The sequence below is a fragment of the Staurois parvus genome, unplaced genomic scaffold (assembly GCF_062004578.1).
Source record: "Staurois parvus isolate SC_StPar_1 unplaced genomic scaffold, SC_StPar_1.0 ptg000018l, whole genome shotgun sequence".
NCBI lineage: Eukaryota > Metazoa > Chordata > Amphibia > Anura > Ranidae > Staurois > Staurois parvus.
Window position 1 is genome coordinate 9,386,888 of NW_028317814.1, and position 26,132 is coordinate 9,413,019.

General features: G+C 40.2%; 1 protein-coding gene across 4 annotated transcripts in view; it reads right to left on the minus strand.

The window, feature by feature from the left end:
• Positions 1–26,132, minus strand: part of MAD1L1 (mitotic arrest deficient 1 like 1) — a 1,068,146-nt gene that overhangs the window by 797,518 nt on the left and 244,496 nt on the right. For all 4 annotated transcript variants that reach the window (XM_089682390.1, XM_089682405.1, XM_089682399.1 and 1 more), the window contains one exon: positions 1,942–2,086. In XM_089682390.1, coding sequence (XP_089538516.1) covers positions 1,942–2,086 — 145 coding nt within the window. The remainder of the gene's footprint in view (positions 1–1,941; positions 2,087–26,132) is intronic.

Consider the following 26,132-nt stretch of genomic DNA (forward strand, 5'->3'; position numbering starts at 1 on the left):
ATGTGCAATTTGCTACAGTGCGATTCTTAAAGTAGTTCTTATGTGACTTTTTCTGCAGTTTTGTTGCGATTTCACATACATAGAATATAATGGAAATCACACTTCAAATTACAAGAAATCCTTGAAAAACTTCACAAGCAGCAATAAAGTCTTCAGAAATTGCACCTGAAATTGCACACAAATTGCAGTGTGACCGATGACTAAAAGTTCTGTGAGACATTTTGGGTTTTTTATGTTTTGCTTTTTTTTTTTTTTTTTTTTTTTAAACAACCCAATTTAAATTTGAAATGATCACTTTGGATGCTTTGCAATCGCACCATGAACCAATTGTAAACACCGTAGTCTTTTTTAGGATGCATTTAGGGAGTGCTTGCAGCACATTTTAATACAAATGAATGGAGGCAGTTGCAAAGTCTCAACACCTGCCAAGTTTTGCAGGCAGTGTTATTTCTGCCTCGCCGTGACACAAAGCAACTCTAATGCTGCTGAGTGAACACCTCCATCGTCTCCCTGTTTTATTATTTGTGAGTGGTGTTGATCAGCAGTTGAGAAGATGTAAAAACACGGCCAAGCAGCCTATTGTAAACACCTTTTCTGATTTTGATCATGTGGTGAAGGAGAAGGTCAGAAGACCTAATGCCAAACTTAAAAGGTGTTTTAAGTATACACACCTTTCGGAACCTTTTTTAGGCGTCTCACGATTCTGCTTGTGCGATCGTGGCGCCTTTTGCCTGCATTTTCAGGTGCCATTGAAATTAATGGAGCCTGAAAGCGACATCATGTGTTTTCACACTTTTACAGCACGGTTTCAAATTGCGGACAGAATCTCGATGATTTCACCTGCGATTTGAAAAAACCTAGTCCCCATAGACTTGAATGGAAAACACCTGAACTGTGGGAATAAGCTTTTTTTTCAAGCATTTTTTTCAGGAGTTTTCAGCTCAAACAGCAGCTATTTCTACATCTATTGGTCACAGCAAAACGCTTAAGTAAAAAACGCCTGAAAAAATGCTTATTTTTGAAAATTTGCTAGAAAAAAAACACCTACAAAAAAACTTGCAAAGACACCTGAAAAACGCTCAACTCAGTGTGAATGTAGCCTTAAGTCTATGGGGACAAAAATGCTAAAATCTGCCTGAAAAGTAGCGCGTGTACTTTTTTGTGTGACAAGTGACAAAACACTCAAATGTAAACGGGTCATTTAAATAAATGGGATTTTCCTTGCTGAGTGTGTCTGAGCATCGGGCTGAAAACCGCTCAAATGTGAATGTGGCCTGAGTGTTCTCCCCAAGTTAATCATGTTGTTTTTTAATGCATTTATTTATTTTATTTATTTCAGGTACTTATATAGTGCCATCAATTTACGCAGCACTTTACATATATATTATACATTCACATCAGTCCCTAACCCTCAAGTGGTGTACAACCTAAGGTCCCTAGCTTACATTCATACATACGCATACTAGGGCCAATATGGACAGGATCCAAATCACCTACCAGCATGTCTTTGGAGTGTAGGAGGAAACCGGAGTACCTGGAGGAAACCCACACAGACACAGGGAGAACATGCAAACTCCAGGCAGGAGGTGCCATGGTTGGGATTCGAACCAACGACCCTAGTACTGCCAGGCGGAAGTGCTAACCATGTAGTCACTGTGCTGCCCTGCATTCTGGTATATGTTACGTTTTGCCTTTGTAGAAAGCATATACATAAAAAAGCCTCAGTATTGACCTTTGTAAGACAGTCCCACGTCTGTTTCAACATATGAAACCCAGATATTTTTGGAGGGGATACTGGGTTCTATCGAGCCTGCTGCAGATCATGCTCGCTTGCACGAACATAAATGTTTGCCAGATAATAAAAATAGCCCTTTTTTCTTTCTTCAGCTTCTGTCAAAACAACTCATACGTTTTAAAAAAACACCTATGGGTGTAACTTACCTTACTAAGCAGTAGTACCCTCTTCTGGAGGCGCCTTACTAGGGCATCCTGCATTTCTCTTTTCTTTTTCTCCTCTAAGAAGCTATTCTGCACTTTCAGAAGCTCATCCTGCAGTTTCTGCCGAGCATTTTCTAACATCCGAGCACTAGAATGCAAAAAGTGTTTATTAAAAAAGATCACAAACAATAGAAAATACACAAGTTACTTAAAGTGGTTGTAAATGTTTTGTTTTTACCTTAATGCATTCTCTGCATTAAGGTAAAAAACATCCAAGCTCAGCTCCCGCTCCCTCCCCCCCTCCTCCCCTGAATACTTACCTGAGCCTGATCTCGATCCAGCGATGCTAGTGAGCAGCAGTACTGGTCCCTCTCCTCACAGGGACTCAGGCAGCAGCGGGAGACATTGGCTCCTGTTCCTGTCAATAAAATCTTGTGAAAAGGGAGGGGCGGGGGGTGAGTGTCAACAGACACACACAGCCCAGCTCAGGAGCGAGCTTGAACATGGCTATGGGGGCACTCAAAAGAGAGAAGGAGCCTAAAGTGCCAGCGGGGGATCCCAGAATAGGAAGTCTGGAGCTGGTAAGTATAAGATGTTTATTATATTAGTAAAAAAATACCTTTACATTCACTTTATGGTAAAAAAAACAAGCAAACACAACAAGCAATTAAAAAAAAAAAAACAAGCAAACACAACAAGCAATAAAAAAAAAAAAAAAAAACAATTATAGGGCTCGCTTAATAAACTAAAGGAAAGGTAGAGTTACTGCCAATAGCAAACATTCAGATTGCAGATTATATTTCTCTAAAGTAAATTAGAAATACACATACATGACTGAGTTTTAAAGTCCAAGATAGTAAACTCAGCATCTCCATTCCTCCCTCTTTGGATTTACAGAGAATCTGTTCAATTGCTTTATGGTTACACTTTGAAATGAAATGCATTAGGATGGATATATATATATATATATATCACACACACACACACACACACGTATATGTGTGATTGGTTGTCATTCACAACAACAGTCTTATTCTTTTCTACAGTATGTTAATACAGGATATAGATATAGTAAGAATATGTCATGTTAGTACATAAATAGGTGTCACCATACCTTTAGCAAAGGTGCCATTATGAAGAATTACCCAATGAAAATTGAGATTTTAAGGATAACATAAAGAGTAACTGTACAATCATATTGTTAAATGGTTAATAAATATTTTCCAGAATTTATTTCCTTAATTCCTTGGCTCTCAGGTATAAAAATGCATAAAGGGAAAGGTGTGTTTCTTAAATCAACCACATTTTTTGTCTAGCTAATATAAAACTGACAGCAGAGATCTGGTTGGTTAGCACTTTCTAATGGTGATCAGTAGCACAATGTAAACGGTCTGTGGTACTTATCTTAACACATTCCTGCTAAATGTCACTATTATCTCATACAGCCTTTGCTGGTGATAAATTAACCTCCCTAGCAGTCTGATTATCTCCATATTTCTATGCTCAAAGCGGTACATTTTTTTGCATGGAAATAAGTATTTTTTTTATTGTAGGCCTGTAATTTTTAGGAATAACTCACTGAAATCTGTCCAAACAAGAGTCTAGTAAACATCCCGGGTATGTTAAAATTTGAAACACGTAATCATAAATTATAATTTAATAAATAATCATAAAAAATAATAATATAATAATAAATTTAATTCAATGATATAATCAAACCAAAAACACTGAAATTTGAAATATAGCGCCAAGTTCACACATCACTGAGCAAAGTCGCAAAATCGTTTTCAGTGTCTGGTGACGAATTTCCCCACGAATCATTATCAATTAATTCTGCAAGTGGTTCTGATTTACGATCGCTGTTCTCTAGTTGGTCTAAAACCACTTTTGACCTAAAGAGACGCTTTTTGGACGCCATGGATGTTTCTCAGTTTCCAGGCAGAAAGAACAGTAAAAATGCAGGCAGGGCACAGGACAAAGCACTCGGGACAAAATGTATGTGAAATGGTTTGATACAGTAATGTTTTACTATGTGATTTTAGTGAATTTAGTGAATGTCACTTTTTGTCATTTGCACATTTCCCGCCAGTTCCGTCCCCGTACGTCCCGGCGTTCGCAGAGGACGGAACCCAGATAATAGATACCGGCATCTGCCGGAAGACATTGCCGGGGACACTGCAGGATGGACATCGCGGGAGCACAGGACAAGGTAAGTGAAGAACAGATCCTGGAGCAGCGCCGCATGGTAAGCCCCAGTGTAGCTCAGGGTTACCGCTTGTGGTACTGAAACTTTACCCCGAGCTACACTCGGGAATACCGCCATTGAGGCAACACAGGTCACAAGCCAAAACAATGTAAACATTTATTAAAAACATAAAAAAAAAACATTAGATCAAAATACACAGGCAATTAAAGTTGTGTGTAAATGTCAGATTGTCCTATAAAATCAAGCCTATTTCAAACTCCCCTTGCTTTCTTGGCATTCTTATTGGTCTTTGAATTAATCCATTACAAATAATGGACCATTAGGGAGGCTTGAGGGATGGGAGAGGTTAGTGCCAAACTCAACCGCTATGGTAAAAAGTTCAGACAAACCAATGGCCACATTATGAGCATTGAAGTATTTACATGTTCCTAATAAATGAGCTTTAAAATAAGCCTTCAGTGATCTTGGCAGTGGCAGGTACTGTGAATTTGTTCATCCTCAAAGGTCACAACAGGGGCATTAAATTAGCTGGATTCTCAACAGCTCAAAGCACCTACTGTTTGTGTATAACACAAGACTGCCAAGTCATTGCTGACATAGGTAGTGAGGGAAAATAAGCTATGACAGCTCCACAGTGCCTGGAGCTACAGAGGTCAATACAGGTTTGTTTTAAAGGATAAGTTCACCTTCAAGTTCTCCGTACTACCTATGACGTTTTAAAAACAGTGTGGCTGTGCAGGGCTCCGCCCTTATGGCCACATCATTCATTCATGGTGTTCTGTGAATGAACTATGGAGCACTGTGGTAGTTCAATGAATCTTCCTGTTAGCATATCCGCTTGTCCGTACATCCCGTACAGGGAAGCAAGTATACTGACAGGTCTGCAAGAGACCTGCATGGCATCAACGAACTGCTGATCGCTGGTGCAATGTTTTAAAGGCTCCTGCAACCAAAAACAAAGCACATTTTTTTTACCTGCAACCTGTGGTTTAGGCCTGAAAAACTCTATGTTGTTTAATAGCTAGAAATTTGTCAGGTATAATTTATTCCTACATCCCACAAAACTGCAGAAAATATTTGTTTTGAATAAAGCATCCTAAGGGCTGGTTCACACTACATGCGTTCCAGTGCGTTGTTTTTCTGCATCCAATACAAACAGAAAGTTTACACGGTTGTCAATGGCATAGTTCACACCAGTGCTTGTAGTTCCAGAAAAAAAACTAGAAAATGCTGCATTTTTCCTACAACTAATTGTACTGTAATGCGGTAAAATGCATCACAAATGCACTGGAATGCATCAAAAATGACCTGCACCCCAAAAAACAAAAAAAAGGGGGGGGGGGAGGCATCTGGAACGCATCAAAAACATGCATGCAGAAATGCGTCCGGACTGTGTTTCTATTGTGTGAACCAGCCCTGAAAAAAAAAAAAAAGCAGGCACATAATGGCTTTTCCAGTGCATATTTATGACTACAGTTTAACCACTTGCCCTCCAGAGGATTTACCCCCCTTAGTGACCAAGCCCATTTGCTGCGTTATTTTAACTGACAATTGCGTGGTCATGCAACGCTGCACCCAAATTAAATGTATGTCATTTTTTCCCCATGAATTGAGCTTTCTTTCAGTGGTATTTGATTGCCTGTGAGTTTTTTATTTTTTGTGCTATAAAAAAAAAAGACCAACAATTTTGAGAAACAAAAACTATATTTTTGACTTTTTGCTATTAAACATGTCCAGTAAAAAATCAAATTTCGTCATAATTTTAAGCCAAAATGTATTCTGTGACATGTCTTTGCTAAAAAAAAATACCAATACGTGTAAATTAATTGGTTTATGTGAAAGTTATAGCGTTTACAAATGGCGTTATATATACTGGGATGTATAGTAATGGTGGCGATCAGCGACTTATAACAGGGCTGCGGCAGACATTCTGATACTGGGGGGGAACTGACTTGGTGTCACTGACATCCCCAATGACACCAATACAGTGATCAGTGCAAAAAAAAAAAAAGCACTGACACTGTACTAATGGCACTGGGAAGGAAGAGGTGCCCAAGCTGACAGGGAGGAGAACTGTTAGTAAACAAAACAGTCAGAGATCCTCGGTAATCACCAGGCACTGGCGAGTAATCACCAGCTGGGACCTAGTGATTGACAGCCGTGGCCATGACTGGCGGCGCGTGCCCCCTACCCATATGTATACATATGTGTCACCCTGTTGCAGTTTTTCTGCTATAGGGTAGTCGGTAAGAGATTAAAGTTAATTTGCAACTTTTGCTGGTAGGCTACTTAGGCTGGCCATACATTATACAATTATCTGCAGATTTTTGGTTTAGATTTACCAAAAACCATATAATAGGAGGACAAACCTAAACAACACTTTCAGTTGTATCCAATTAGGCAGGCCCTTGCACTACATAGTTGAAGGTAAATCTAAAGGAAATTGGGCAGAAAATCTGCAGATAATTGTATAATGTATGGCCAGCCTTAGCCCCTCTTCAAGAATTACACAGTGCCTCTGTAATGTGTGGTTGTGGACCTGCTACCTCTTCTGGCCCGTTCCTGACTTGCTTTCCTGTCACTTTGTACTCCTGTATTACTCCACTCTCATTTTGTACACAATTCAGTAGCTACATAGTTTTGCACTTTTCACACAAGTTAAATATTTGCAAAGAAATAGGTTACTTAATTTTCGTCTATTCTATTCTTGAGTTTATAATAAATTGTATTTCTTCACTTGAGTCAAGGTTCCACATATCTGGCAACAATAGCACAGCAGGTTACCAGGACGTGGTATCCTGACACCCCTACACCATTGGGTTTATACTGTAGAACCATAGCATCAACTGTTTATATACACCATAGAATCATAAAAAAAAAAAAAAGTTATGAGGACATTTGTTGAAAATATTAGAAAAAGGTATTTGTTATGCTTTAAAAAAATGTCTGCGATTTAGAGAACCCTGCAGTTCTAAGCAAAAAGATGGCGTACAGAGCAAACAAAGCCTCGAAAAATGACATCTTCCTGTTAAATGTAATTATCACTGTGCCCTGTCTAATAGTATATTTAAGTATCATTACTGCAGTATCAGCATCTTCCTTCGGGTATAAGTGATTAAAAAGTACAAAGCAAAACCAACAATGTGTTACTGTTGATAAACTGAAAAGCAATTTTAGGATACAGTTTAATTCCAGACTCTTTATAGTTCAATGTTATAATCACCAGCTGTGAAATCAAGTCTTTTCAGCTGCACATTCAGGTGGGAAGGTTCACTGTTTGGGCTTTAAATCTTGCCATGAAAACAGATCATTTAATTGCATAAGCTCCATCAATGCTTCTGCTCATGTTTTTAATTAGTTTACAAAAAACTTGCTGGGATGCATCAAGTTACATAAAGGCATATAAATCAGAATGACAGTTTTCATCCCCACTGTTAAATTTGTGAACTAAACACACAAAAGGTGAGAGATTCACATTTTTGCCAAAGTGCACCTATTATAACAACTATAATATTGGGTTTCACTGAAACAAACCTATGCTAAACCTAGCAAAAAAGTTAGGAACATAAAGAAAAAATATCAAAGCTGCAGTTACATTCAGTGTTAAAACGATCAATAGATCAAGAGATACTGGCAGAGAAAACTTTAATGTTGACTGGCACCCTCCCATCTCAACTCCAGAGCATCCCTACTTGTCAATTACGCAACCAATCACCTAAAGCTCCAGAAAAAGATATAAATATGCAAATATAACCCATGGTATGGGAGTCTTTCTACCTTCCAAAGGATTGCATTTCAGCCCTGGTTAAAAGACTGGGATTAGACTAGAGATAAAACACAGCAAAAGCAAAGACTGGGGGGGGTTTCTTTCCTGAATAGATTTGATCGAGTACACCCAGTTAAAGCGTCAGTGCCTTAGGACATGCAGCATGATGTTAAAATCCTATATGAACATAATACATATATGTGCGTGATGATACTGACAAAATGGAAAACAGATGTGCAACCCCTACACACAGTGCACATATATGAATATACAGTTGTGTCCAAAATTATTCAACCCCCAATGCTGTAAAGGGGTTTAGGGACTATAGTGTACATTTGGAATTGTATTCAGAATCAAATCCTACAAGGACGTTGTAACTACCCAAATGCAACTAAAATGACATCAATTGTTTATGTAATACAGTAGTAAATGGTTCTTATGTGGTTTCTTCATTGCCACAATTATTCAACCCCTTAAAGACTACCACTCTGAAGAACAGAGGTTCATACAGGTGCTTTCCATCAGGTATTGAAAACACCTGTGGATGTCACCGAGCAGCAATCAAGCATAATAAGCACCAATTAGGCAGCTTTAAAATGACTGTGATACTCAGCTCCTTCTAGACATTTACTGGTGTGGTTACAAACATGGTGAAGGCAAGAGAATGGTCCAGGAAGACAAGAGAAGAGGTGATTTCTCTTCACAGGAAGGGCAATGGCTATAAGAAGATTGCAAAGATGTTAAACATACCAAGAGACACCTTAGGAAGCATCATTCGCAAATTCAAGGCAAAGGGCACTGTTGAAACGCTACCTGGTCGTGGCAGAAAGAAGATGCTGACTTCGACTGCTGTGCGCTACCTGAAGCGTAGAGTGGAGAGAAGTCCCCGTGTGACTGCTGAGGAACTGAGAAAAGATTTGTCAGATGTGGGTACAGAAGTTTCAGCCCAGACAATAAGACGCACACTGCGTAATGAAGGCCTCCGTGCCAGAACTCCCAGGCGTACCCCCTTGCTGTCTCCAAAGAATAAGAAGAGTCGACTGCAGTATGCCAAAAGCCATGTGGACAAACCACAAAAGTTGTGGGATAGTGTTCTGTGGACTGATGAAACAAAATTAGAACTGTTTGGGCCCATGGATCAACGCTATGTTTGGAGGAGGAAGAACAAGGCCTATGATGAAAAGAACACCTTGCCTACTGTGAAGCATGGTGGAGGGTCAATCATGCTTTGGGGCTGTTTTGCTTCTGCAGGTACAGGGAAGCTTCAGCGTGTGCAAGGTACCATGAATTCTCTTCAGTACCAGGAGATATTGGATGGAAACGTGATGCAGTCCGTCACACACCTGAGGCTTGGGAGACGTTGGACCTTTCAACAGGACAATGATCCCAAGCATACCTCCAAGTCCACTAGAGCATGGTTGCAGAGGAAAGGCTGGAACATTTTGGAGTGGCCATCGCAGTCACCAGACTTAAATCCGATTGAGAACCTCTGGTGGGACTTAAAGAAAGCAGTTGCAGTGCGCAAGCCTAAGAATGTGACTGAACTGGAGGCCTTTGCCCATGAAGAATGGGCGAAGATACCCGTAGATCGCTGCAAGACACTTGTGTCAAGCTATGCTTCACGTTTAAAAGCTGTTATAACTGTAAAAGGATGCTGTACTAAGTACTAAGATTGAATGTCACTTGGGGGTTGAATAAAACTGATAATGCTGTGAGCACAGAAAAGACATTTGTGGTTATTTCATTATAACTGTTATGTTATATTTGTCTGACCTACAAGTGCCTCTTTAATGTAAATGTAAGCAAGATGACTGAATGATCAAAAGCAATGTCAAACTGGCCAAAACACTCAATTTCAGTGGGGGTTGAATAATTTTGGACACAACTGTAAAGTCCAGTGATCCTGTATCAATATTTGCACTCAAACAGAGTCCTTGGACTGTATGTGGGCCCGCACACCACCACGTGCAATCCGAAATCAGCTGAAGTGGCCTCTCACCTCCTCCCTGCGACCCTGCAGGGCCACAGAGCTTTATCAGATCCCCACTGAGTCAAGGTATGCTTCCTCTTGAGTGGATGGTTGGTATATCCCCAGTATACAGCTTCCACCTCTCCTGTGGTATCCTCCGAGGTGAGCTGAGCAGGATGCACCCCAGCTCAAGCCCCCATGGGATAAAGGAAGCAAAAGACATCCTCCATAGTGTAAAACCGTTTAATAAATGCCGGAAAATAAATGTATAATACACTCACAGTCCTGAGGAAGTCACGGGGTCACGTGACGCAACGCGTCGACGGCAATACGTGGTGACGCACTTCCGGCGCGGCGCCATCTTGGTACACCCTCAGCCACACGCATACACCCATGCTATGGGAAACAGCTTGTATGTTATTTGGCAAATGTGAGTGTATTATACATTTATTTTCCGGCATTTATTAAACGGTTTTACACTATGGAGGATGTCTTTTGCTTCCTTTATCCCATGGGGGCTTGAGCTGGGGTGCATCCTGCTCAGCTCACCTCGGAGGATACCACAGGAGAGGTGGAAGCTGTATACTGGGGATATACCAACCATCCACTCAAGAGGAAGCATACCTTGACTCAGTGGGGATCTGATAAAGCTCTGTGGCCCTGCAGGGTCGCAGGGAGGAGGTGAGAGGCCACTTCAGCTGATTTCGGATTGCACGTGGTGGTGTGCGGGCCCACATACAGTCCAAGGACTCTGTTTGAGTGCAAATATTGATACAGGATCACTGGACTTTATATTCATATATGTGCACTGTGTGTAGGGGTTGCACATCTGTTTTCCATTTTGTCAGTATCATCACGCACATATATGTATTATGTTCATATAGGATTTTAACATCATGCTGCATGTCCTAAGGCACTGACGCTTTAACTGGGTGTTTTAGCGCTACATCATTTGTATTTCTTCTGCATTGTTTTGATCTTGGGGTATTGGATCAGATGTTAGCAGCTTCACACGTTTACCAATTGTATTTTACATAGGAGCGCAAGCAGATTCTTAATTATCAGATTTGATCGAGTACTGACGTTAGTTTGAATGATGGATGAAAAGTGTTGATCAATGAGTAAAATTGTTTTAGGTATTCCTAACCTTCTGTCCATATGACGAAAATATCATCAATATAGCGATAGTATCTGTATGGTTTTTGTTCCATGCTATTCAGGAATTTTTCCTCCAGGTCAGCCATAAATAAATTGGCATATTGGGGTGCCATTTTACTTCCCATCGCAATACCCATGCATTGAAGATAGATGTCTTTATTGAAAGCAAAGTAGTTGTGTGTAAGTATGAATTCAATGAGCTGTGTAACATCCTCAGCAGTGTATTTATGGTTTGGTGAGGATGATAAGGATCTGTGACATTCTGTGATTCTGAAGATCACATCTGTGATCTTCAATATCTCCGGATCATACAGCTGCACCTCCAGTAATGTTGTGTACCTTATCCAGTGCAGAAAATGTAGCAAAGGATCTTATGTTGGTGAAACAGGACAGAAGTTGCAAACAAGGATGAATTTGCACAGACATACCATCAAGGAACATAAAGAAGATGACTTCTGCACAACTGTGGGACACCATTTCGCACAACCAGACCACACTATGGGAGACCTCAATATTTTAGTTCTTAAAGGAAATTTCAAATCCATTCAGGAAAGAAAAACTTTTGAACTAAGTATGATAATTCTATTTGACACATGAGATAACGGCCTGAATTTGGACATGGATTCCTCAATCATTATCCAAGTTTTATGACCCCTCTGTGAGTGTTGTTCCCCCCCCCCCCCCCAGTCTTTGCTCTTACTGTGTCTTATCTATAGTCTTTTCTTTTTTTTTTTTTCATTCCCCACATCTCTTCTAACATTCTGCTAAAACTTTGTTAGGTAGTACTGCCTGGACCTTGAAGAAAGGGATATTCCCCAAAAGCTTGTCCTCAAAATTGTATGTTAGTGCAAATAAAAAAAGTATCATGGACAGTACTAAATTGTTTCTGTCGCAAATGCACTAATATGGCTACAATCACCTCAAGCTGAATAGATTTGAAATTTCCTTTAAAAACTAAAGCTAACTAAAACTTTTGAACTAAGAATGATAATTCCATTTGACACAAGAGATAACGGCCTAAATTTGGACATGGGATTCCTCACTCATTATCCAACAGTTTTATGACCCCCTCTGTGAGTGTTGTCCCCCCCCCCCCCCCCCCCCCAAGTCTTTGCTTTTGCTGTGTCTTATCTCTAGTCTAATCCTAGTCTTTTAACCATTGCTGTGTACATCTGTTTGTGTGTGTTTCTTTCTGGGTTTTTTTGTTTTGTTTTGTTTTGGGGGGGTTTTCTCCCCCTTTCAACATTTCTTCTAACATTCTGCTAAAACTTTGCCTGGACCTTGAAGAAGGGGACATACCCCAAAAGCTTCTCCTCAAAACTGTATGTTAGTGCAAATAAAAAAAAGTATCACGTCAGTACTCAATTATTTCTGTCCCAAGTGCACTAATACGGCTACAATCACCTCAAGCATTTCAGTCCTGAAATTTACATAGCTCTGCTCCACTGCACAGTCAGAAAGATAGCAACACTTTTTCTTTTATAATTAAACAAATTGATCTCCTCAATACATTGTTAGGCACATAGTTAACCCTTTGATTTGTCCTAGATGTTAACCCCTTTCCAGTCAGTGTCATTAGTACAGTGACAGTGTATAGTATTAGCACTGATCACTGTATTAGTGTCAGTGGTAATGTCAGTGAGTGTCAGCTAGTCAGTTCCCATCCACCATCAGTTCGTGTCAAATTGCCAGCTGCACTATCACAGTCCCACTATAAGCCGCTGACCACCTCCATTACTAGAATAATAATAAAAAAAAAAAAAAAGATATTCAGTATATATACCATCATTTGTAGACATTTTAACTTTCACATAAAGCAATCAATATACACATATTAGGATTTTTTTTAATACCAAAGACATGCAGCAGAATAAATTTTGGCCTAAATTTTTGAAGGCATTTGATTTTTTTTGTTATTATGTTCTATAGCTAAAAGTAAAAAATATTTATTTTTCAAAATTTAACTTTTTTCGTTTATATAATAAAAAATAAAAAACCCAGTGGCGATCAAGTACCACTAAAAGAAAGCTTTTAATTTGTGTGAGAATAATTATATAAATGTAATTTGGGTACAGTGTTAAATGTCTGCACGACTGCCAGGTAAAGTAGCGCAGTACCAAATATCAAAAAATGTCCTGGTCATTTAGAAGGTTAGAAATAGGCACCTATATATTTTTATTAGCAATATGTATAGGGCGGACTTATATCTCTATGTATTTCACTAGCGGTCTTTTTCTAATTTATTAATAGCATGATATATATGAAAACAAGAGTACCCCGCTGTACAATTTACCCAACCACAGAAATAATCCTATTACAGTTTGTTCCCCGAGCACAGTGGCATTTTCAAACCTCTTATACTTCAAAACAAATCATCATCATCTCTAAATGTTACATTACATTTTCAAGGCTATCAGTTGATAGGTCCTCAAAATGGCTCTGCAGCCATGTTCTCTGATCAGAAAGCTCATGTTTATACAAAACAATGAGTTTATCAAAGAACCACTCAATGATGTGCACATGAGAAATAATAAACAATGATAAAAGGCACAAAAAGGCATGGATGTAAAGTCTGCAATTTGAAGAAACTTAACAGGCCATGAGCTCATTATAGCCTAATAAACAGAAGAATTGTTAAGAACAATATTGGTAAAGAAACTAAATCCATGTACTTCAAAAAAAAAAAAAAAAAGTTTCAGGTTTTCACTGCCCAATCAAAGGTCTTATTCTTAAGAAAAGCATAGACAGCAGAATTACAACAACCAAAGACCTTAAATAGCTACATGCAAGTAGGCAACACAAAGAACAGCTTCAAACTGCAAAGAACAGGATGACACCACAACATCCAGTTATTAATTATCATTTTGCTTAACTTAACTTGTCTTGACTTAAACTGAAATCTGGTTGTCAGCTAAAGAGATTTTCTTTCCTGCAACCTTTGGAAAATCTCTCGATTCCCCCATCACAGTCAGCGCTAGCAATAATCACATGTACAATCCGACAGGCTGGTTGCACCCAAGTTGTTCGAATTATCAACTTGGATTCATTTAGCCTGCCCATACATGGTTCAAATCTCAGCTGGTCCCTGCTGAACCAACCGAGATTCAAGCACTCTATGGCCAGCTTTCAAGTTCGTGCAACAGAATATTTATTCTCAATCTGTATTAAAAAGGAGCAAAGCTTAAAGTGATACTAAACACACAATGTGTATTTCACATTGTCCTTTCTATTTCTAAGTGAATGATGGCTCTGTAATTATTTTAATTAAAAAAAATCAGTACCTTTTCCCTAATTGATATACACCTGTCACATGACCCAGCTCTTTCCCAGCCTGTCTGCAGGGAAACAAAAGCAAGAGGAGCTTCTAGTCCCACTGCTACTGGTCAAAATAAAACCAAATAAAAACAGCCCTTGGGATACAAAATAAAAATAAATTTAAAAAAAAATTATAACCTGTTTTAAATCTTCATACAAATATTTATTTGAAATCAAATTTGTATTATTGGTATGGCAATAACATGGTATGGGTGGATTTCTGCCAGTCTCAGGCTGTGTCACGCCCCTCCAGCCCACGTCTTAAGCCAGTGTTTCTCAACTCCAGTCCTCATGGACCCCCAACAGGTCATGTTTTTAGGATTTCCATTATTTTGCACAGGTGATTTGATCAGTTTCACTGCCTTAGTAATTACCGCAGCTGTTTCATCTGAGGGAAATCCTGAAAACATGACCTGTTGGGGGTCCATGAGGACTGGAGTTGAGAAACACTGTCTTAAGCCTAATACACAGGATCAGAAAATTGTGCAAAAAAAATGCTTTCAAAGGGATCTGCTAATCTAATCGTTAGTACACAGCTTTTGTCCAAAATTATTTGAAGGGACAAGCAGGAACATTTTTCTCATAAGATACCAGATTGTACAATTTTCATTTAACCACTTGCCCTCCTAAAGATTTACCCCCCTCCCTGACCAGGCCATTTTTATGCGATATGGTGCTGCGTTAATTTAAATGTACATAAATAAAAGTTATGTAATTTGTTTCCCACAAATAGAACTTTCTTTCTGTGGTATTTGATCACCTCTGCATTTTTTATTGTGTGCTATAAACAAAAAAAGACTGACAATTTTGAAAATAAAAACAAAAAAAACAATATTTTTTACTTTTTGCTATAAAACATACCCAGTAAAAAAATAAAAAATAAAATTTTGTCATAAATTTAGGTCAAAATGTACCCTGCTACATGTCTTTGCTAAAAAAAAAAATCCCAATAAGTGTATTAATTGGTTTACATGAAAGTTATAGTGTCTACAAATGGCAGTATGTATTTGTCGTTTGTCAAATGGGTCACCTTCTCTGGCTGCCAGCACAGGCATTAGATTTAAATCTGAACACATTTGTTTACAACTTACGAATTACGGGGAAAATTAAGGTGACACAATGTTCTGTGGCTTGGCTTCCCAACAGGACTGTCACTCTCTGGACTGCCAGGGCAGAACTCTAAATCCGCTGTCATGTAAAATAGTAACATATGTATTTTAACTGTGTGTTTAGCTTTTTGACCGGACTTAGCTTTAGGAACAAATTGTAGTGACTAAAAGTGGTGGCAAATATATTTCAGTCTACTCAGAAGAATAGGTAATGCATTAGGATTGGATATGCTATGATTATTGAAGCGTGTTCACTGCCTTATTGAATAAATATGTAAAAAAAAAAAAAAAAACCTGCAGTGTAACTACCTCACTTTGATTTCCTCTGCCACCTACTGTAATGAAACTGGCCTATGCATTTGAAATGAAGCTAGAAAGATAGTGATCTTTCTTACATTTTACTTTGACTCAACATGCAAGTGCACTTGGGAAGCACCACCACATGATCGCTGATTTCTCAATAACAATTAGGAGATAATATTGCCATAAATTTCCAACCCAGCGGGTCATATTTCTATCTAATTGTGGAGCACAATGGTATCTCAGAACTAGCTTTTGAATCTATCTTTGCCCAAAACACTCCAAAATGTAGATTCAACTCTAAAATATCAGAACTATAGCCAACAGATGTTTAAAGCATGTATTTAAATCCCAAAATGTAACCAACTACATTGCCAAAATGTAACATACTCTGTGAAAGTGCAGTTGATACTTAAAGTGGTTGTAAACCTCAGACATGAAAAATGAATAAAGAACATCTCTCTATTATGTGTACGTGCCTCAGTTCACAGCACCAAGTGTCATTCCTCTCTGCTGTCTCCCATCTCTGTTTTCTGTATGAGTCAACACCATACAATCACAGGTAATGGCCTCACCTCCTCTCCAGCACACAGCAGGTGATTGACAGCCTCAGCTGTCCATGACTCCCTATAACAGAGTGTGTGTGTGTGCGTGTGTGGGGGGGGGGAGTAGGAGGGAGGGATGTCCATTCCCCCCACTCAGGTTTCAGATTACACTGAGCTCTGTAATTTATGCATTGCAGTGTCTGGCGTCAGATCCCTGCCTTCTGGAACTGAGAAAAGGCCTTGAATCTGTGTGTTTTTGTACAACAAAAGAGGGCTGCAGACAAACAAGCACAACTTACAGTATGTAGGAGGATATGTTTCATCTTTGTGCATCAACTGAGGATAGTAACGTCAGTGGCTATACTGTATGTAAGAGTTTACAACCGCTTTAATGCTATCTAGGAAACATTGTTGATGTGCTAATATTCTGACTCAGATTGTTGTGATAGCAATGTATCCCTTGTGAGACCTCTCTGCCTAGCCTGTATAAGCAGATATAATCACTGTGGGCAATCCTTATCAGATAGCTGAACTCACCAATACTGTGTTCATCCAGAAGTTGCTTTATTCTGTACATATGACAACAAGATACAGCAGAATGAATGGTTTCCAGTATTATGCGGTCAAAAGATGATACTTTCTGTAGAGTACTATGCAGAATCCATGTGTCCCTGTTATATGTGAACTGTTAGCTGCATCCATGACGCAGGAAGTGCTGTACTCAAGAAGGGAGGAGCTTCATATGCAAAGGAGTTGTGTCATAGATCTCAGGGAGGTAATATAAAAAACAAGTGCATTACCAAATAAGGCCACTGGTGGCGGCATATAACTAACTATAGAAATATCCATAGGAAATGGTACAAAGAATAAACTATATGAATTCTCATGTACATTAACATAAATATTAACTGTGTAACAGCATAGCTAAAGTCAGACTCTACAGTCAGCTCAAACAAGCTTTTGAGTAAACCACTGTAGCCACTTTTCACATGCTCTCACATATTCTCAACCCTTTTTTCAGATGAATACATATAATTTCACTTCCAGGGGGAAAAAAAAAAACGAGTTCACTTTACGATACCTGATTTGTACAGTAGCAAGCAAAGGAAGTTGTTTCCACAAAGCAGCACGTCAGCAGCGGGGTATAGTTTTTAATAGGAAAGCAAAGGGCCTGGCAGGAACACCAGGGATTTCACACAAAGGAAGCAATACAAAAGAACAGGATACTTTTTCATACAAGTTCAGGGTACACAGGCACATATCAGGAATATTAAATGGTGGGTTTACATATTCTTTAATGTAAAAACAGTAGTGAAGCCTTTTAAAACCCTGGTGAACGGTTTTCATTGGCGAAGTAAAGCTAGCTATACACATATAGATTTGTACATCTGTGCCTAAAGCGATCGTAAAGTCATTTTATTGATTTATAGCTACAAGTAAGTCTCTAATAATAAGTCTTACGTGTAGGTACAGTAAATATCTCCTAAATGTGCATCGTTTTCGTAAGTAGTGCTGGTGCTGTCACCGGCGCATGCATACTGCGCTCTCAATGGACAGCTTCGTTTTAAAGGTAAGTCTTTCATAAAGTGCTAGTATGCGATGCATGTTCAGCCAACAATTTTCCACCAGATTCCACAGAAGGTTTGTGTTTTTAGCACTAAAAGGTGTCTGTATTTTTACGGAAGCTTAAGAGAAATGTTGTATTTTGCATGTTAAAGCATAACTTCTGACAAACAGCCGTACAAATGTAGCACTACCCCCTTAGAGGCCCCTGGATTTGTTTGGGTCCCGCTAAGCTTTGCACGGCCAGGTAACATGCCTTTTCCACACTTGTAATTTCAGAATCAGTAAAACAGTCCTTGAACTTGGTACTTGGGTTTTTATTAGGGGTTAAGAACTTGGATGGGGTCTAGAGATATATGGGATGCCCAAGGAATTGTGGAATTCGAGGACAACCTCTCAGCAACTATGTACAAAAATGTGAACGTGGTCTCTATTAAGGAGCACTAACGCCCCTTCGGTGTACTTCCTCAGACCCTGGATGATTCCTCATCACCACCCAGCGTACAATTATGGGAACTAGTTGGGTCTTGCACCTGACCGCCCTCTCCCCTTATCTGGCCCAGGGGGTGTAGGAGTACCCACACTGTCCTGTCCTGTCAGTGTGGTGGGTTAGGAGCTGCTTTCAAGTCTTTCGCTGGGCTGGCTCCTTCCCTGCTAACAGGTTGTCCTCCCAAGGAGACATTGAGGCAGTAGAGATCCTCCTGTTCAGCAACCAGCCTGTAGGTAGGCTACCCTCCAAGGGGCCCCCTCCCAGGTTCCACACTCCAGCCTTTTCTCAGTCCATCTTCCACCCAACTCCTCTCTCTCCCCAGGCTCTGTCATATTTGAGGGTTGCCCTGGTCACCTTGCACTGCCTCCTGCCAGGGGATTAGCCAAGGTCCCTCAAACATGCAGATCTGGGCCTCCTTCCCTCATCCTCCCCTGCTTACAGAAAGTTCTCTAGTTTCTGGAAAGGTGGGAGGCCTCCAGAAGCCCTGACCTGTAGAACCTCCCAGTCTGTCCTGAGGTGAACTCCTGCCTCACTCCCAGGCTCACTCATCCTAGGCTGCTACTCAGCCTCTGTCTAAAAAAAGAAAAAAAAAAACAAACAGCCTATCTAGTTAACCTCATGGGCGTTACACAAATATACAAACTTTTTCGACTTACCTGCACACTATGCAGTTATAACATATGTAAACTCAATTACTAAAATCTCCCATAAGCTTTAACATGTTATAGTATTTTTAAAAAGATGCAATGCACTCAAGGCTGGAAAGCATGAATTAAGTGACTAAGCAGAAGCTGCAAAAGATCAAAAGATCAGCAGCACTAAAATGCATCCAAGGATGAAAGTTGTAAACAAGTATTTTATGGTTTAGTAAGCCAATATTAGCTAAGATTTACACCTAATTTACCCAGTAAAACATAGTCCAGGACTCACCCTAGTCCTGAGTAGACAGTGAACAGCAAACAGAACAAGGATGGCATTCATATTCTCATTCTTGTAAGCATGTTCACAGTGTCAGATCAACAGCCTCAATTAGCTAAGGGTTGTGTTACGCAGTGACTTTCAGGAGGCCAATATTAGACATAAGGTACTAATGTTAGTTCTATATAAAAACACATTTTAATTATATTTCAAGAGATACAAACCTGGATTAAATGGTGTTCTTTTATATCTCCCTGGAGTCCAGCTTTAATATTTAATTTTAAAGCATACCTTTAAAAGCAGATCTTGACATCTTTAATAGAGACACTTAGATATAAAACATGCAAGACTGTCTGAAGACAAGTCATTTGTAAGTAATCTATTTTATTTGCATCTCTTTATGTCTAAGCAGTTAAGAGCATATTACTCTGATAGTGATGTAGTGGAAGTATTTTACAGACGTTCTAAGCTGCTTCATTTGTGCCGTGGACTCTGAACTGACGCGTTTCGAGGCATTCTCTGAAGAGCCAAAAAGTTCTATCATAGAATGCAATCTAAAACATTAAACAATTTCCACAGCCGCTTTGGGCCTTAATCTTGGTGATGGCTGTCATTTATCAGGCTCCAATGAAGACTATTTTCTAGCAAGCATCACTGGGAACAGCCAGAGGCAAAATAAAGAGGGCTACGGCATTGATTAGATATTGTGCGAACAAAGAAGCTTGCCGTGCATAATCCGTCTTTTTTGCAACATTTCTTTACAAGCCTTAGGGGGACACATATCTATTCCAGTAAAAACATTTCAGATATGATTAACTATAAAGTCCAAACATTAAATTTCAAATGCAGGGTAGAGAAGGACTATCAATGAGGGGATGAAGGAGATGTTTTAGGTCCTATTGATTACCTGTGACCTGTGGGCAATAGATGCCTTGTCATTTCAAAGGGCTACAGTTACAATTTAAGTAGAGGAGAAAATGAGTTTAAAATCTAAATATCCATTAAACAAACAGAACAGAAAATGATTTCATAATATCCATATATTTTCTAAATGGATTCAATAGCCAAAAAACATCTCTAGTGCACCTTCTGGCAACCACTTGAAAAGAATATTTATTTTATTAAAGTGAACCTGTGCTTTGCCAATGAATAACAAAGCAATAAGTTCATTTGAAAGTCACTCATAAATGTTGCTCACCTGGGAAAGCAAAGTTAAATAAGTAGCAGCTCTGCAGAAGTATGAGACTTGTTGTCCTTCCTACCTCATAACAGCACTAGTGCCTGGAACCTAACTGCTCAGGTACAGAACACGGACACATTAAAATGGGGACACTTTATGACTTTAGTACAGTGGCAAAAAAGAAAGTTAAAAAGCCAATAGGATAAAAATTAATTATTTTCAAATATGTGGCTATGTAATTTCCGGGTAAGAGACTCAATAGGTAGAGAAGTCATAGTAAGAATGAAAGCTCAGAACTTAAATCTGAAGAACTGACAGCACACATACAATATTTCTCTACTCAAAAGTTCATCAATAAGGCTGGTATGTTAAAACACACTTTAAAGATCAAACAAAAACGGGAGTTTGTAAAAATTCTCAATCTATGCACTAAGCGTGTTATATTAGTACTGCCTTGCCTTTAACCACCTCCTGCCCACCATATAGTAATATGACGGACGCAAGGTGGTTCTCTCGTTCTGGGAGGACGTCATATGACGTCCTCCCATTCTCACTGCGTATGCGCGGCTCAGGGAGCGTGGCGATCGGCGGTGCGCTGTGTCTCTCAGACACAGCGGATCACCGATCAGGGAAAGAGCCAAAGATGTTGGCTCGGTCATGTGATCAGCTGTGTCCAATCACAGCTGATCACATGTAAACAGGGAAATGACGGTTATCGTCATTTCTCTCCTCTTGAGCTGTCACGCTGACAGGAGAGGAGAGCCGGTAATCAGCTTTCCGTGGAGGGGACATCTACACTGATCATCAGGGCACTGATGATCAGTGTGCCTTGATGATCAGTATAGCTCCAGCAGCGCCACCTGTCAGTGTCCATCAGTGCCTTGTGTCAGCGCCTCGTGCCAGTGCCCATCAGTGCCACATATCAGTGCCTACCAGTGCCACATCAATGCCACATATCAGTGCCTACCAGTGCACAACAATGCCACATATCAGTGCCTATCTGAGCTGCCTGTCAGTGTCACCGGTCAGTGCCACCTATCAGTGCTGCCAATCAGTGCCACCTATCAGTGCCAGTCAGTGCCGCCTATCTTTGCAGATGACACCGAGCTGTGCAGTGGAATAACGTCCTTACAACATGTCTTCAACTTACAAGCCGACCTCAATGCACTGTTTAATTGGGCAACTATGTGGCAAATGAGATTTAATGTTGATAAATGTAAGGTTCTGCACTTAGGGGCTAAGAATATGCATGTATCATACATACTAGGGGGGGTACAACTGGGGGAATCAATGGTGGAGAAGGATCTGGGAGTTCTGGTAGATCACAAGCTTTATAATGACATGCAATGCCAAGCTGCGGCTTCTAAAGCAAGCAAAATCCGGTACAAATCATTAGTTAAACCTCATCTGGAATATGCAGTTCAGTTTTGGGCACCAATTCACAAAAAGAACATTGGGGAACTGGAGAAAGTACAGAGAAGGGCAACCAAACTGATACGAGGAATGGAGGAGCTCAGCTATGAGGAAATATTAGAGGAACTGAATTTATTCTCTCTTAAGAAGAGGAGATTAAGGGGGGATATGATCAACATGTATAAATACATCAGTGGTTCATATAGTGAACTCGGTGTAGAGCTTTTCACCCTGAGGTCATCACAGAGGACAAGGGGGCACTCTTTACGTCTGGAGGAAAATAAATTTAATCTCCAAACATGGAAAGGTTTCTTCACAGTAAGAGCTGTGAAAATGTGGAATAGACTCCCTCAAGAGTTGGTTCTGGCCAGCTCAGTGGATTGCTTCAAAAAAGGCCTGGATTTCTTAGATACACAGAATATAACTGGATACTAACATTTATAGGTAAAGTTGATCCAGGGAATATCCGATTGCCTCTCGGGGGATCAGGAAGGAATTTTTTTCACAGCAGGAGCAAATTGGATCATGCTTTGCTGGGGTTTTTTTTGCCTTCCTCTGGATCAAATGTGGGTATAGGATAACTTTTTTTTTTTTCTATGGTTGAACTGGATGAACGTTTGTCTTTTTTCAGCCAGACTATGTAACAAATGTTCACACAGAAAGAGTCAATAAGTGACACTGTCTGAACTCTGATCAGCTCCCTTCTACAACTGCTATGATATGTATGTTAGTGAACAAAAAAAAAAGGATATATAGTATAACATGGATTCAAGCCCAGCTACAGCTGAAGTTTTTATTTTATTCTTTCAAAAAAGAATGGGTTTTATTGTGAGCACTTCCACAACTTCCTATCCTGGTGACACCAGGACACAAAAGTCCAGAGTGTGGCAAACAAAGAGCAATACAAATCTAACAGATGCTCAAATTTTCCCTACCCAACTAAATAAATGTGCTTTTGTTGTTATCTGCCCTATTACAGAGATATATCATCACTTTCTGTATTTGTGACACCCTGCAACTGGCACAGAGAGTGAAGGGACCGCTCTCAAATGGGGACACCACAGCTGTAAAAATAAATACATAAACGATTACAGGGGCTATTGCCTTTCCATTGCTCTATACCAGGCATGACTAAATGGCGAACCACGGTTCGGATCCAGATAGAGTCAATGTCCCACCCGGTACTTCCCCTCAGCAGCCACTAGCACTGTCTTCTTTGCAGAGCTGGCATCGGGAGGCAGCACAGCGATGAAAGGCAGGAGGGAGCTGGCCCAATTAATTGATTGATTGCTAAGACCACCTTGCATCCTACCAACCAATAAGATAATTGGGGCAGCTTCCGCCCTCCATCCATCACTGTGCTGCCCTCCCAATGTCAGCTCTTGACCTTCTGTGCCTCCCATCCTCTGCACTGTGTAAAGTAGGGCAAGAAAGAGGGCTCTGTCACGGAAGCATGGAGGAACCTGGAGGGGGATGTGAAGGGGGTCCGGAAACTGTAATGTGAAGGAGGAAGGGGGGGGGGTGTATAAAATGGGGGGTGAGGACAGGAATGTCGAGTGATATGAAAAGGTTCTAAAAAGGGGTGAGGACAGGAATGTGAAGGGGAGCTGGGGACGTCAATGGGAAAGGGGGGGGGTCTATAAAGGGGGTGAGGACAGAAAAGAGAAATGGGGACTGCCATGTGAAGGGGGGGGGTTCTATAAAAGGGGTGAGGACAGGAATGTGAAGGGGGCTGGGGACTGCAATGTGAAGGAGGGGATGGTATAAAGGGGGACTGAGGAAAAGAGTGTGAAGGGGGACTGCAATGTGAAGGAGGGGGTGATATAAAAGGGGACCGAGGACGAGAAAGGGGGCTGAAGACTGTAATGTGAAGGGAGGGATAATGTGCAGTAGGGACTTAAAACACTGATGTAGTAACAGGATTGTCAAGTGAAGGATCTGAGCCTTGGTTCAAATCTTTGTGTACTGCATTCCGAGTGTAGGTGTCCTGCCTTATATGCAGAAATGCAGAGAAATAAGTCCCTGGCCCTTTTTTTTTTTTTTTTTTAATTGCACAGCACCAAGCTGCATGATACTGTGGCACCGTGTTTGCCAATACACAGTGTTGCCATTAAGAATCAAACATGTGATTCGGACCTCTGCTGGAAGAAAATTTTACTGACTGGACCTTCGTGAATTGTAATTCAATAACCTGCTCTGTACAAAACAAAACTAAAATAAGGCAGGGGTAGGGATTTCAAGTAGAAACCTTGATGTTGTCTACTTTGGTCTAATATCTGATATTTTAAGGTTATTAAAGTCATTCATAGCATACAATACCCAGTTTTTAGTGTGTGATAATAACATTATGCTCTGCATAGTATGTCTGCTAGTAAACACTCACAAATTGTCCCAAGAGTCACACAACTGATCCATCTGGACTGAAAGCAAACCAACATGCACAGGAGAAGAGGTGGGGCACTCAGTTTTGGTTAATAGCATGAAATCAGTGCCCTCTAGGACATAGAATCCTCAATTACCGGTAATTATGAATAGGTTCAGGATGGGACTGTATAATCCTACAGGTCAAGTGGAAAAGTTTAAATCAGTCAAACATCTATTTAACACAATGGAACAGAACACAGCCCAAAAAAAAACACATCTAGGAGGAAGAAATCCATCTTACATGGTCTAATTGCTCTCTTATAGCTCAGCATTTGACAAAACAAATAATATTGATTTAAAGCTGCAAATGAGAAAAACAATAGACATAAATAATTAGTACTCAGAAAGAAAGGTCGGCTGAAGCACGGCAGACACACAGTCACTGATCTCTTTCCACATCGTCTTTTGATGGGTTTTATATTTCCAGCTTGCCTTCAATTTGAATCACCAAATTCAATTTGCATCCTCAAATAAACAGAAGGCAAACAGTAAAACACTTCATTGTGACCTTGAAGAAAATTACACTCAAGTTTAATTCAATCCTAGGAGTAATGAAGAGTCACATTTGTCCTCACGGTTACCGGGCTTGTCATGAGAACTCAGCTTGAGAGCACCAGCACCTTGTGCTTCAGGGAAGAAAGCAAAAACACAAAAAAGAGGGAGGGAGGAAGAGAGCAACCTAAAGATTATCTGTCTCCTGAAATAACAGGTGCCCACACAAAATCTTAGCTTACATTTGTAATACTGTGTTATTCTTACGTACATGTCGGTGACAGAGTCATCACTTGTCCAAGTCATAAATAAAGATCCTGTTTTTAGTTAAATCTACCATTACAATGTAGCAAGTATATTTATTAATCCTTTCGCACGGCAAAACAATGCTAAACTGGAGCAGAGAGATGCATCGTAACACAGATCTATCACAAGGTTACAGCCATAACCTCATACATTCCTTCTTTGGCAGCTCTAAAGCAACACTTATGACTAAATGAAGCCTGACCCTGACCACTTACGAGTCAGTTTAGCGTGAAAATCTGTCCCGCATTCAATAATAGGTCTCTCTTGGAACTTTACAAACTGTTGCACTTGGCTGCCAGGGAATACAGACACACAGAACTGTAAACCTGTCGCAGAGACTTTGCTGAAGATGACAAAGCCTGATTTGAGACTCATTGGGGGTTATTGACCAGAGAATGCTAAATCTGGTGCAGCTCTGCATATAAACCAGTCAGGTTCTAAGTTTTATTGCCAAAGCTAAATTGAACAAGCTGAAGTCAGAAGCTGATTGGCTACCAGGGGCGGACTGACAACTCATGGGGCCCCCGGGCAATAGGGGATCATGGGGCCCCTGTGTCCTTGCCCAAACTCAAAAAAGCATATGAAAAAGGTACCAGGGGCATCTCATGGGGCCCCCTACTGTCCCCGGGCCCTCGGGCAGTGCCCGAGTTTTCAAATGGTCAGTCCGCCCCTGTTGGCTACCATGCACAGATGCACCAGATTCTGAGTGCACCAGTTTTAATAAATTTCCCCCATTGTGTTGTTAACCTGCTTCAGTTAAAATGCTCTAAAAATGCTGTTGAGGTGTTTGATTATGGTGAGTGTACATCTGGACTCAGTAGAGGTAGTAAAAGGACATACAGTGTAATCAGTTTATATCACTTGTACTTTCTGACCTCATGCTTTGAGGTCACCATATTTGGTGACCAATGTCTCCCAAGCTCTCTAAAGCATCCAACAAAGCAGAGATCTGCTTGGAAAGCTGCTTCCTTGGCTGTAGCAGGAAAGTGACAGGAAACAGAAAGAGGCAAAATCATTGTCACTTCTGGTTTCATTCAGTG